The following is a 14,198-nucleotide window of genomic DNA, read 5'->3' as shown; positions in this document are numbered from 1 at the left end:
TGTGTGTGTGTGTGTGTGTGTGTGTGTGTGTGTGTGTGTGTGTGTGTCACTGTAGCAGCTCAGCAGGAATGACCCCTTTCTTCAGTATCAGATTCCCATACAGAGCTGTTTCCCTGTGCAGACAGAGCAGAGGAAACAAAATCATCTGTATCTTTAAAGACATATTTGAAATAATGAGTCTTTTTTGAAGAGTTTAAAGCATTGTGTTGTGCAAATCCTAATCTCCAATTATTCAAATGTTGTTTTTTGAAGAGATAGCCTGGTTCCAGACTTTTGAATCGCTGCCTACATCTCATTTGATAAGAAACTTACAGAGTGAAACAAGTGAAACAAAATGGCAATTCAGTCATCAGGCTAGTAAAACTTCACTTTTACAAAGTGACACGTGCATTGTACTCATTTTACAGACACAGAATGAAACATTCAGGTACAATAATCAAATGAAGGAAGAGAAAATACACACCCTGTTGCCACAACAGCGTAGGCTTTCTTGGCTCGCTCATAGAAAGCAAACCTCTCCACCTTCTCAAGAGGAGACTATATGTAGGCAAAAATCAACACACAAAGGGTCAGAAATCAAAGTAACACAACATTACTTTGTGTTACTTACTGAGGTCATTCATTTTTTACCTCAGACCCTGCCTGACCAAGGAGCAGTGTGTAGGTGTCCCACACAGGGACAGCTAAACCTCTCTGTTTGTCACTGTTTACCAGATCCATGACTGCAGCCTTTGGAAGCACATGAGCACAGATTCAACAAATTCATTAAAAAGAGAACAAAAGGAGCCGACAGAAAAACTCCTTATTGCCATCCACAAGACATCACTCAGTAGTTTTAACTTAAGATTCATGGGTCCTGTACCGGAGAAGGGACATAGGTGTCCAGGGGCAGCAGCTTCAAAATGGCCTCCAAAAGCCGTGGTATTCCCAAACCTACATTAAGATCGAAATCAGTTATAAATACATACACTTGCCAACATTTTTATTTACAAATATATGAATTTACCTACCATCAGCTCTTATCTCTTTTGGACCACAAGCACAAATGGAAGATGCTGGAAAATTTGCATCAGCAAGAACTGAAAAAAAGAAAGAAAAACACTGAGTCCCAGAATGACTGAATGAACTACAGCATGTTACATTGAGGAGGAGTTTGCCAGTTTACAGGTTATGATGCAGTGAGTCCTGCTCTGTCACTCTTTACACTGGTGTTGACTTAAACTTGGATTGGCCGTCTGCCCTACAGTTACTATACACACGTTATAGGCTATCACTGCAAGCGCAGCCAGCGAGAGGCGACCATGGATATGTGTGCGTCATTAAATATCATACCCAGTTCATCCCCGTGGCCCATTTTAGCGAGAGCATACAGCAGATCAGGAGATACAACGGAGGGGATTCCCTTCAGTACGACCATACTGGCAGCCACAGAGAAGATAGAACTGGTAATGAAGCGAAGCGAGAGCAATCGATCCGCATTACTTCCGGTTTCGTTTAGGCAAGACATGCGAGCATGCGTAGCATGTTTGCACTTCCGGTTATTTGGCCACAAGGATGCCTAAATGATTTACTTGTTTCTTGACAGGTTTGTCATTAATAGAGGTTATATCCCACATTTTGAGGCAAATAACTTCTTAAATCCAGACAACTTGAAGCGTTTGAAAGTCCATCAACTGTGTTCATTGCAGGTTTCTGCAAATCATTTTTCAAGAATAAAACGGTGTCACCTGCCAGTTGTCTTATTATAATATTACTCCTTGCAATTAAGAGACCCTCTAAATGACTTTATTTTATATTGTGACAAAAGCATTTTGTAAAGATTTTGAACTGTACATAAAAACTGTCAAATACTGTACCAACAAAAATGTCATAAAAACTGTAGCGGCATGTATTGCCCGTGAACTATGTACTATATAATTATACAATTAGAATTTGTGCCTTAGATATTACTATTTTCTTTTAATTATTTATTTCCTTTTTTGTATTTATTTCCGTCTATCTTTCTGTGGTTGCCCCCCTGGCATGTTAGTTTGAATGTATGCTTTTTTTCTTATTGTCAGTTTGGGAATTGAACAATGTCTTTTTGGTTAGATTCCTGAAAGGTCTGTGGAAGATATTTTAACGTTTTGTTCTACAACGTAAAATATGTCAGTAATACCCTGCTTGTCAATTGAAGCTTTTATGTGTCTTAAAAAAGTCGGTTGCTAACAAGTGGCTGCGACTTTAACACGTAGCAATGCCGGTTAGTCCGCCCTTACAGCCTGTTTGTGTATATTTGCGCTCATGCAATGGTGGTGTAGTTTGTTTACAGCCCAATGTTACCTTTTTGCTTTTGCTGATTGCATTCACGCTTCAAAAATCATGAAAGAAGTGTTCATTTGTGAAGATTATCTTGCTGAAAAAACGTGAAATTATCATAAACACTTTGTTGCCCCTGGCTAATGTTCAACCCTGGCTAACGTCCAGGGTTGAACTAAAAAATACGTCATGCGGCACCATAGACTGTATATCAGAAGTGCAGCACTTTATAATTGGTTTAAATCATCACTCAAACACCGTTGTCTGTTCATAATCCCAGGTTTTAACATAAATACATATTATAGCTATTTTCATTTTGTACATATCTGAACTATGGCTTATATTTATGTTATGTATTCAATTAATTATTTCCAAAAATGTTACGTTTCTGCAACTAACTTAAAGTTATCTAATGACATGGAAGCCTACCTATATCAAGCTATAAAATAGGGTTGTGTCATTAGTCCAACAAACTGCAATGTTGGTTAATTTTCGGTCTGTGTTGTTTCTGACACGCTTGGGTGGGCATAATTTAAAGCAGACACCGGTGAACGTGTTATTCCGACACGGTCCCTGGTGCCAAGAATGTGAGATAATGAAAATATTTGTCAGATGAAATCCACCCAGCCTGTTTCATCTGTGAAACTCTCAGCTGGATGGCAGAAAAGTGCTGAGGAATTCTTTCCATGACCGCAGGTCCCAAAAAAAAAGAAGTAAAAAGCAAAAGATCTGCTTATAAAAATGGCTTTCATAAAAATCAGGTCACAGCATTGAGCAGTGCAGGCTTGTGGTTTTATAGCCCATAGTGAATTTACAATCCTTATACAGCTGCTGTTAATAACAAACAGATCCATGTTGAAAGCTTACTTTATTGCTGGTTTTTAATCTGTAAATATTAGCTGCATGTTCATAATATTTCTGCATTGCAGACCAGACCTACAATGCATTTTGCTTTATCCTCTTATTATTTATCCACAGGCCTTGAGATGTTCTGTGTGTAATGCTGAACTCCCAAATCGTATGTATTTTGTGCTAATTGTACAGGAAGGAATCAGCCCACATCACACTGCTTAGTATTTACTTTTGTTGCGGCTTTATTTATGTTCGTTTAATTTAATCCTCATCTATAACCTGAAGTGAATGCACATGCAGTTCTGACATTTAACACAGGGTGGAGCGTCAATGCAGGAAGTGCATGTATATGTAAGCTCCATACAGGTGATGAGGATCAGGTGGGCGAAACCAACGGTATGCAAACATCTTTTGACCGTGACAACATGTTGGCCTGAGAGCGTGGTTTGGATTCTGACTGGAAACAGAGCTCGAACAATGCTGCTATAATGCCACGGTGAGCGCATGTCAAACGGCGAATAAATGGATTGCCAAATCCAAAGATAACGCACTATAGACATGGTTTATTTTTTAGCACTCGTCCGAAACAAGTTTGCGTCGTCTGCCCCTCAGTGGTTTATGGATAGAGCTATTTGTAAAAGTCATTACACGTTTGTATCAATATATATGTATGCTTTCTTGATTCGAAATCACTTTTTGACTGGCTTTGCTTTGAAAATAATTGTAAGCGCATACAGGCTCACATAGTTTACATGCATAGATCAATACAAATATAAAAATGATTTGGATTTAAAAATAAATAAATAATGTTAAATCCACCATGACTGAGTGGCACAGAGGCGGTGCAGTTTAAGAATATGAGAGAGAAGAGACATTGCAAAAAAGGCCCATGCAGGAGCCAGGCCTGTCTGCCAGCATGAAAGCCCCTTTCTCCCTCTCTGGACCCATGCTGCTCTCTCTTTATTCCGGCTGCTTTAAATGAGTTTATCACGCTATGAGGGTCTGCACTGCCAAAATGTAACGTTTTGCCCCCTTTATCAGTGTGGAGAGCCTCAATTGAGTCTACATTTATTATTTTGACCTTTCGGTAGTCTCAAAGAGGAGCTTCTTTTCGGGCCCTCTCTGCAGACTTTTGTGCTTCCCCGCGGAGTGAGAAGACGAGTTTTTTTTTTTTCTTCTCCTTTTAAAAGTTTGGTTCCAGGGGGCTGACAAGAAAGCAAGCTCCAGGGGAATATTGAATGAAAATAAAAATCAATTAGGCCATGGCCTTGTGAATATATGAGGCGCCGCCGTGTGAAGATCAGAGAGAGAAAAAGGTGCCGTGCGATGATTGGAGCGGCGTAAGAAAGCGCTCACTAACCAAATTCGTTCTGGTGTTTTTGTTTTTTTCTCAAGTCAAAAATCATCGTTTTATTTTTTTAGCCAATATGCGTATCTGTATGGCTATTCTTTCTATACAGGCCTATGAGACATGAGCATTTTTAAAGGTGTTTTATTTGCCGCTAAAAGAAGGCACTACATGGATATTTTCTCAAAATCATTATAGAAGTATAATTTTACTGAAATAATCATCTTCACTGACATTTTGTTAAAAGCCCATTGGTTATGAGATCTTAAAATCGAGCCTTTTGGATATGTTGATGCTGCACTGTGACACATTTTGGGCCTGTTATTATTTTAAGTAAAGAAATCACAAGTCAATTTCGTATGAACATATTTTCACATCTTATAACAAAGCTCTATATGACAAGTTATCTCTTTTTTTTGTAGGCCTATCAAGTTTTAATAACCTGACCTTATAACTGTCACTTTACACTAAGTTTCACTAAATGTAGTGCTCATCTGCATTGGGTGGATAGTGTGGGACCTATATCAGACCTATATCATTTTGAAATCGCCAATATGTTTAAATTGGAAGACGATTATCAGATATTGAATTCAAAAGGAAATTGTCACGTATTAGTTTTCCTTGTGTCAAATCATTTCAGATTTTTAAAAAGACAGCTCAGGCTGTAATCTGGGTCACTATAGTTTTTAGGATTATAAAAGCCTTCATTTGTACAAAGCCAATTTATCTGCTTAAACACTTGTGCATAAATATACATACCGTATGGCCCTTTTTGTTTATTAAGCCTACAATGCTTTTGCTGCATTCATCAGAAAACAAACACATTTGTAGCTGTATGTTTACATGTGGAATGTCAACCTATACCTACATAGAAGCCACGTAGACATACTATTTACAATAATTTATTACAAATGTATCAGATTTTAGGCAGCAACAGTCATAATAAACATGTAAGGAAGTCATAAATGTAACATTTCTAAGGTCAGCTTTGTTATAGGCGAATCCACTGCATTTAGAAATCTATTCATATTATTATTTAGCCACACAAGTAACTGGTATGTAAACAAATAAGCCATGTTATTTTTGATGTCAGTGTGATTATTTGACTTATCTGGATAGCTATTTGTTAAGCAGTAGGCTAAACTAACTGACTAATCATGACATGGTTTTGAATTTGATCGCTAAACAAATACAGTTGCTGCATTACAGCTACAATACATTTTCTTAATGTATATTTTCTAAATTGAACATAGAGTATGCTATCCCACTATAGAAACATGTCCTGAAGTGGGATGACGAGAGATTGCTTGAAATACGTTTAATAAATTGTCACAATTTTATTGCATCATTTGATGCAAATCCAACATGTCATTTGATAACAATCAGGTAGGCTACATTGATTTATTCGTGACAGATTTAACATTGATTTTGTTTAAATCTTTTGTCATTGCCCTTTGAGTGGGCTTCACAAGGGGTACTTCCTGTTTGAAGATTGTCCCGCCCCCATTTATGACATTACATCCGCAAAGGTCATTGGATTTCACCCCTGCTTTTATTCAACACCAATCATGTTCACTTGAATGTTGTAGAGCAGAGCAATGCCCTGGAGCTCAGGTGTTTACATTACAGATACCAACCTACTAGCAGGTACGAGTCTACCACACTCCCACTGAATTCATCCTCTGACCAGCTTCTGTGCCTTTGAGTAACAGAAGAGCCCCATCTAGTGATGTGAAGAAGGCCGACACATCGATTGAATGCTGGGTGAACTGAATCCACTTGTAACTTGAGTCAGGTTTTCCCAGTTTCAGATGTGTAGCTGACATTATTTACTGAAATGTTTGTTTAAAAAGAGATCAGCCTCTGAAACCAGGACATTTCTGAGTGACAATGTGAATTATATGCAATTATTTGTATCACCTAATATTAGAAATGTGTGGAAAGGAAGATTCTAATGTCTTTAATGCCACTTCCATTAAATAATATAGTGTAATGAAAATGTATAGTATGCCCTAAATATGTCCGTTTAGTATTCCATGAAAAGTATAATATAATAAGGTAAAACAAAGAGGCCATCATAACTTTTTTTAACTTTTTTGGACATACAATACGATAACGTACTATAGTGCGTCTTGCCTTTTTTCACATCCTATTATACAACTTTTATACTATAACTTTTTTTTAACATGACATGCATGTCCAGATAGTAAAGTGGTTTTTACACATACTATGTATTTCCCCTGGTTCCATTCTACCCCATCTATCAATAAAAAAAGGGTAAAATGCCAGATAAGTATATCTAAACACATGTTGACCCTGATAATCTAGTGACAGCATGTACATGGAGGCTAGAATGGGTCCCAGTTAAACACCCTGTGCAGCTTAAGTTTTTGAAAAAGTTGCTTTTCAATAATATTTTACCGGGGACAAACCTCAAAGAGAGCGGTTTTAAATATTGACCATGCAAGAGGCTAAACGCCTTTAGAAACAGAGAGTGAGCTCCGTGAACACTAAAGTAATCCAAGATAGATGGATTCGAGGAACCTCTTGTGACTGGACGAGGGTGAAATGTTTGCCCTGTATTGTTGTTCATGCCTCAGTTACTGTACTGAAAACCATTTGAGAGATGTATTTGTAAAATGTACAGAGAAATAAGTCGCCTACAAAATGCAGACAAACATTTGATAGTGAAAATGAAAAGTCAGTCCAAGTATTAATTCCACCTTTTACACACTGGCAGAGTTATCACACAGTATTCACATACAAACACTCCAGCACTCATGTGTTCAGACTGCAAATGCATTTGATATCAAACCTCAGCAGGTAGAGCTTCACTGCAATCACTCAGTGCCAATTCCTGATAACATCTCGTTTGTTCCACTACAATCAGGTTTTTTTTGCATCATTCAAGTTATTGCAGATGAGTGTTCTTGGTCGAGCTCCTGGTCTGCTCTTTTCTAATTATCCTGGAAACTGGCCTTCCTCTTCTCAACAAATGCGCTCATGCCTTCTTTACGATCATCCTGCGGGGGAAAACCAGACACACACACACATCATGACTGGACTGTCAAAACTCAGAGCCAACCCCCCCCGTCACTCCCTTTCAGTTGGGCTCTTCTACTCACGGTAGCAAAGGTAGAGTGGAATAAGCGCTTTTCCAAACGATTACCCTCAGCCAAAGTCAGTTCAAAAGCTGCAATCACACGGAAGAAACAAGTCAAACGAGTTAAAATGCATTCAGCTTAGTAGGTTTAAGGATATTCAACATATTAATAGAAACAAAATGTACACACCTGCATTAACAGCCTCTTTAGCCATAGCAGAGACCAGTTTGGAGTTGGCGGCAATTTTCTCGCCACATTTAACGGCTTCAGACACCAACTGGTCCACCGGATAAATTTTACTCACCAAACCTGAGAAACAGAAAAGGCTACTGAATTAAGTATAATAAATATATAAAGACATCAGTTTATTAGGTACACACACTGGTAGAGTCTAATGTGGGCCTGTGTTTAAATGTTTCAACATATCACCGCACTAACCACCGTTGTACGGTAGACTAGCACCACTTCTTTGCTTTGTATTATCTATTTGGGCAACTACCCATTTGTTTTACATCGTTTTTTACAGCATGAGCACCAAACAGAGAATGTCTGCTTCCTACTTTTATAGATCAGCTTGTCACCACTCAATCTGCGTACGGTAATAAAAGGCACACACAACATTCAGCGTGCGTCCGGCCCATCTGCTCCCACAAATGGGCGTTTCGTTTTTTGTCATGATAGTGTGTGTATCCGAAACATAAAGTTTTGGATGGACAGACACGGCTAAAACAAACTCTAACTTAACCCTCAGAAGAAAGATGCTGGGTGCATTTCCTTTTTCTCTCGTAAAAAAGTCACTTTAAAAATAAAGTAACTCAGTCAAGCATAAGTGCCTCAGCATTGTAGTTAAGTGCGATACTTATACAAGTAAATGCACTTTCAAACACTGTTACCTGATTGCTGGGCATTTTGTGCATTAATTCGGTCTCCTGTGAGTACCATCTCCATAGCCAGGGATTTGCCCACCGCCCGGGTCAGCCGCTGGGTGCCACCTGCCCCTGCAGGTAGACAGACATCATGAACTCCAAAGCAAGAATCTGGTAACCTTGGTATAAGGAAGCAAAGTCTGAACAGGAAATAAGCGGATACTAATGAGTCTTTACCAGGAATGGTCCCCAACAGGATCTCTGGTTGGCCAAACTGCGCCTTCTCTCCAGCGTAGATGATGTCACACATCATCGCCAGCTCACAGCCTCCACCGAGCTGAAGCAACAGAATATATAGTAGGAAACAGTGACTCTTCATTGATTCATACCTCGTTTATATTTGGTGCATCCTGAACTGAGAAAATACTGGATATACAGTTTTCTAAAGTCATTCTTTTCTTGCTTCCCACAAGCGCTCAAAATGAAAAAGATAAATGAACTTTAAAAAAAAAAGACACTCACAGCAAATCCATTGACAGCGGCAATCACAGGCTTCCTCACTGTGGACACTTTATTCCAATGAGCCAGGAAGTTTCCACCGTAACACTCCTGGAAAGTTCGATTCTGCATCTCTTTAATGTCCGCTCCCGCTGAAAAACACTAAAAGTTGAGCTCACTACTGATATCTCATTGTAAACAAACCCAGAAAACACACACTCTGTTCCCTCACCGGCAAAGGCCTTTTCACTGCCGGTGATGACGATCGCTCCGACATCGCCGTCAGCTTCGAAGACATCCAGGGCCTGTCCCACCTCCCTCATCAGCCCGTCACACAGCGCGTTGAGAGCCTTGGGCCGGTTCAACTGGATGAAACCCACATCGCTCTTCTCACCTCGCTTTTCCACCAAAATATACTCATACTGACCACCTGCATGAAGAGATAGAATTACGAAGAATTAATACCTGTTTCATAGTTATGCTGGAAACACTGATGGGAAAACCAGCAGGGACAATATGGCCTTAAATCACTTATTATTATATCACTGTTTTTCAGTACTTCCCAGCAGTATCGATCAATAATGCAACACATGAGCTTTATGAGACAACGACACATTATAACTAACATTACTGCCAAAGGCGAGCAAAAGAAAAATATGAAAGACTTTTGTAAATTAAAGCATTTCTAGACCTGCATATATTCCAGTGCACGTGTGTCACTGTTCTGTTAACTTGACATGAGCAGTGTAGACTTTCAACCAGGTGATGATCACTAGATTGGTGCGAGTCTTAGTTAATCATTTAAGAAAGGGTGAAGGATCACATCTGACTGCTGTGGAGCAGCTCCAGGATTTGTCTTTGATCTGAAATCATCACTGCTCTCAGCAGTAGACTCTTTGTTTTGTAATATGTTTAATGACTTTATAACAGCCGCCAACCATATGTCCTCGTTATACTTAGGTGGTTTAGTTTGGGCGTTTCGTATTTTATTTAATGGTGAAATAATTTTGGATTTCAGGATATTATTGTTTAGTTTTATGCATTTTATCTTTTGACATCTTGGGACCACGTTAGAAATAAGCGTTTTCACGTTATCCCGTAGAATTTTGTGTATGTCTGCAATCCATAAATAAATCATATTAAACATGCTAAAATTCATTACATGTGTCTGGGCTGTGCAAAGTTATAGAAACCACAACTTTAAAATCCATTTTTGGGTGGAATTTCCCATTATACGGTAACGATCCTCGTGTCAACAACATGCTCTTGAAACGTTCTGAAGTGCAAAGCCAACACTAGTAAACACAGATGAATAAAATAACAAACTTATAGCCAGCGAGCAGTGTGCTTCACAGGCGTCGCACACGTTCACATTCAGTGACGCAGGCTTGACATTGTAACGGGGACACTTGTTCCTGCAACACGACCACGGACAGGTATTTGAACACACACCTGGGCTGTAGTGGCGGACAGCAGACAGGACAGACGGAGCTGCTCTCGAGGACTTCAGGAGTGAAGCCGCACTTCTGCAGAGGAAAGCCATGACGGTGAGGACGGCAGGCTGTGGTCAGTGGACTTGCTCGGCTTCAATATCGCCGGAAGCTCCTTCGGTTTGCTTCTTCTTCTTTGTTGGTGTTTTCTCATGAGCATGTTTAACAAACTCGCGCTACCGCCACCTGGTGTCCGCGGAGTATGTTTTGTTTTGATTAGGTTGTTTTTTGTTGTTGAAGATAATAAATTTACAAGCATCAAGGAAAAGTACCATAACTACAATAAACACCTCTTAACAAAAAAGGTAAACATAAATAATTAGTAGAAATAGTGATAAGACTGCATTCTTCCACAGTAGCTTTAAGGGTCATCATAATCACCATCATCATGAAAATCATCATTCATTTTCAGTTCTTCATAAGCTCTAGTGAGAGACTTTACATGTTTACCTTTCATTCGTCTTAACTCTGCATGGTTATCAGAGTCTGCAGAGAGCAGATCCAGACGTAACTTCTTCTTCACTTTTAATGAATTTATATAAAATATGCTTTGTATGCGTTACTATAACATTTTATTGTTTTTATTGGGTAAATAATTCAGATAATATTTATTACATATTATTTATATTTGTCTAATATACATCCTGCTAAAATTGAATAATTGTATACATTATTATAAGATAATCTCAATAGCCTTATGTTAGAATACCTGTTAAAGTGTTAAAATATATATCATGCATAATTTAAAAACCATCCGAACATTTTGATAGAATGAACAAATACACATATTTGGTAAAGTAGGTGTTAACCACAACATATGAGAATGCTATTAAGTGAGAATGCTATTAAGTTATTGATTATGGTCATCAACAGCTGGCCCTTTCTTTATAATGTCCGAGAGAAACCAAATATAACACCGTTAGCAACATTTTATCTTGAAGTTAACCTGATTATCTAATTAAAGGAGACGCATAAATAAATCAGTCAGTACACAAAAAAAGTAATATCAAAGGTCTTTGATCCAGAATAAGAGTATATGAAGCTATTGACTCATCTGACTGTATCACAGTATTTGATGCTCTCGAGATGTGCCTGTGTGAATGCGCTGCGCGTTCTCGCAGTCATCTCCATGAACGAGCCTGCATCGTCCGTGACAATCCCTTTTCATCTTTCATCCTCCGAGAGCCAAAACATAGGCACGGATAAAAACACAAAAATAAGGTAAGCAGCAACCAGTATGATATACTGGTTAACGCGGACGTGGGTGTATATAAATACAATTAATTTATTTTTAAACTGTAGTGTAATTCCTGCAGGCTACTCTAGTAGCGTAAAGGCTAATTTATGAGAATACCGTGAAATGAACATCATGTATGAATGCATTTTCAAAACGTTTTATTGATATCATCGTACGTGAAATAATGAAAGACGACTGCCAAGATTCCGTAAGAACTCAATAATAACGATAATGGCCTCTTTGGTTTTAACAAGCATATCATCGTTTTCCATTTTCCATAATCATCCATAAAAGGAACGTTACTTCATGTATATGTCAAAAGCTATAAGCAATGTTCTCTGGTGAGCATATTTATTTTTAAACTGACCTACTTTAATGGAGAGGGGCAATCTGCAACATAGAAATGTGTCTTTACTAAACAGAAATACTGAACGCTATACAAGATGTCACATTTAGTAATCCGAGTGCTGTTCAGATCATATTATGTCACACCAGTTCAGGGTGATGTTTCTGACTTTTATACAAAACTGATTAGTGAATATAGAAAGCACGCTCGCAGCTGTTTGCGGAAATGTTCTGCCACTCAAAATCAAGACAAGTCGCTGTTTTAAAGCTACATACTCAAGATAAATGGATAATTTCTCTCTAATTTCTGCCCAGATGTCAGGAATGAACCAGGTGCTCGCGACATGCTGGACTTGCCTGCTGCTTTCTGCTTTCCTTTGTGAGCCGGTGCTGTCCAAGGGCGGTCGTGGAGGTTCCCGGGGCTCCTCTCGAGGTTCCCACTCCCGGAGCTCCAATGCGGGGAGTTACCGAGGAGGAGCCTACGGGGGGCCCCGCTCTCGCTACAGGTCGGTAGGGCGGTCCTCCCCAGTGAGGGTGGCAGCAGCAGCGGCAGCAGGGGCAGCAGTGGCAGCAGTGGCATTGTCAGCTGATAAATGGTACGCCTCTGCCTACCGCCGCAGCAACGCAGACGACGATCTGGATTACTACAACAGGACCAATTACTTTGATGCACAAATGTCAGGCTCAACACAAAATGGATCTTCTCTCGCTCAACTGGTGTCTATCATTATTGCAACATTTTGGCCCAAATATGGACTTTTACTGGACAATATACTGTAGATGTTTAGCTTATTTTTCGAGGATAAATTCCTGATTCAGTCTAGGATTGAGTGTCCTGGATCTGACTATAATGTGCAGGACTGGCCTGGAACCTGCACTGGAAAGACCAGTGGTGGAAGGACACGACAATTACAAAAAACACACTGTACTGTATGTTTTTACGCATACTCATCTATACCAACAGACAAATATAGTATTTAATGTGACATTTCGTCAATACAAGGCCGCGTCTTAGTCAAAACGGTGTGCGAAGAGATATTGTGTCTGAGCTCAAGAACAATTTGTTTCCTTCCCTAAAGCTTGATTCTTAGATCGAATTTTGAAAATGTTTCAACAGAAAAAACAATAGACTTCATAAAGAGTATAATATAACCACAGGCTGCCAATCTCAAAAAGGAAATGGCAATTTGTAACCTCAACCAATGTTTTTTTTCTCCTTTACTTCTGCAAAACATAACTTCAAGACTGGATTTATTTATTCAAGTCAAGTAAATTCTATTTATATAGCCCAATATCACAAATCACAAAATAACCTCAGGGGGCTTTTACGGGACACCATACACCCTCTGTCCTTTGTGACCATAGTCGTACTGCTGTCAATTGCCATGAAAATGATTCTCAACCATGAGACAAGGCAAATGAGAGTTGATGTGTATTGTCCATTGAAAAAGTTTAACTGTATTTAACTGTATTTCCACAATCATATCAAATGTCTGTGCCCTTTTATAACACTTGAAAATGTATTTCTCAGACCTGTGTGTGAACCACGTCATTGCTGGGATGGAGGCTAGCAAACAAACTGCTGCTCTCACTGTTATTCATGCCTCTGATGGTCTGTCCATCATTCCCGAGGAGCTTTTTACCTGCAGTAGACACTCAGGAGCAACAGACTGTTCCATATCAATAAGTGCACTCTATTACATGCTACAACACGTATAAATAAAATATTTGTTTTCACTGTCTTTATGCCAATAAATATCCTGTTTACACCATTCCAGATATCTGCGTCATGTATTCTACAACCAAAGCTGAGAAAAAATGTCTTACTCGAATCAAGTTGAATCATTTTATTTGCAAAGGATCCAGTGCTTTGTACATCATCCAGAAACAGACTGCATCATGTCCCCAAAATGTCGAAAAGCATGAGGTCATAGATGAACCACACTTTAGTGGTTAAATATAAGTCCTTCCAGGTTGAGGGCAAACAGGTAAAACCTAGAAACAAGTCTCTGGTTGTCTGCATTAAAATGTCTGAGGTCAGTCCAGCATTACTTGTCCCAGCTCTCCTTTCCTGAAGGTTCTTATGAAATCATAAGCTGCTGCTGTGTAGTTTGGAACAGTGATGGTGATATTTCCTGAGGAAGACGAGGAACAAAGATG

The 14,198-nt window shown here is 39.1% G+C and overlaps 3 protein-coding genes across 3 annotated transcripts; 1 reads left to right on the top strand and 2 right to left on the bottom strand.

The window, feature by feature from the left end:
* Positions 1 to 6: 6 nt before the first annotated feature.
* Positions 7 to 1,487, bottom strand: fuom (fucose mutarotase). The gene is made up of 6 exons (XM_031840429.1): positions 1,333 to 1,487; positions 1,011 to 1,079; positions 863 to 933; positions 631 to 729; positions 464 to 537; positions 7 to 113 (listed from the first exon to the last, which is right to left on the bottom strand). Exons 1-6 carry the CDS (start codon positions 1,415 to 1,417, stop codon positions 47 to 49), a joined length of 465 nt encoding a protein of 154 aa, XP_031696289.1. The 5' UTR covers positions 1,418 to 1,487; the 3' UTR covers positions 7 to 46.
* Positions 1,488 to 6,023: 4,536 nt separating this feature from the next.
* Positions 6,024 to 10,574, bottom strand: echs1 (enoyl CoA hydratase, short chain, 1, mitochondrial). Its single transcript, XM_031840592.1, has 8 exons — positions 10,419 to 10,574; positions 9,199 to 9,396; positions 8,991 to 9,118; positions 8,706 to 8,805; positions 8,496 to 8,600; positions 7,792 to 7,911; positions 7,624 to 7,691; positions 6,024 to 7,521 (listed from the first exon to the last, which is right to left on the bottom strand). The coding sequence occupies exons 1-8, from the start codon at positions 10,507 to 10,509 to the stop codon at positions 7,456 to 7,458; spliced, it is 876 nt and encodes a 291-aa protein (XP_031696452.1). The 5' UTR covers positions 10,510 to 10,574; the 3' UTR covers positions 6,024 to 7,455.
* A 1,011-nt stretch (positions 10,575 to 11,585) lies between these two features.
* On the top strand, positions 11,586 to 13,810 carry sprn (shadow of prion protein). Its single transcript, XM_031840612.1, has 2 exons — positions 11,586 to 11,677; positions 12,354 to 13,810. Exon 2 carries the CDS (start codon positions 12,354 to 12,356, stop codon positions 12,816 to 12,818), a length of 465 nt encoding a protein of 154 aa, XP_031696472.1. The 5' UTR covers positions 11,586 to 11,677; the 3' UTR covers positions 12,819 to 13,810.
* Positions 13,811 to 14,198: the final 388 nt, after the last annotated feature.

This window comes from Anarrhichthys ocellatus, unplaced genomic scaffold, assembly GCF_004355925.1.
Source record: "Anarrhichthys ocellatus isolate YVR2014 unplaced genomic scaffold, GSC_Weel_1.0 scaffold3, whole genome shotgun sequence".
Classification (NCBI taxonomy): Eukaryota; Metazoa; Chordata; class Actinopteri; order Perciformes; family Anarhichadidae; genus Anarrhichthys; species Anarrhichthys ocellatus.
Note: the sequence above shows the minus strand (reverse complement) of the source record. Positions and strands in the feature narration are given on the sequence as shown.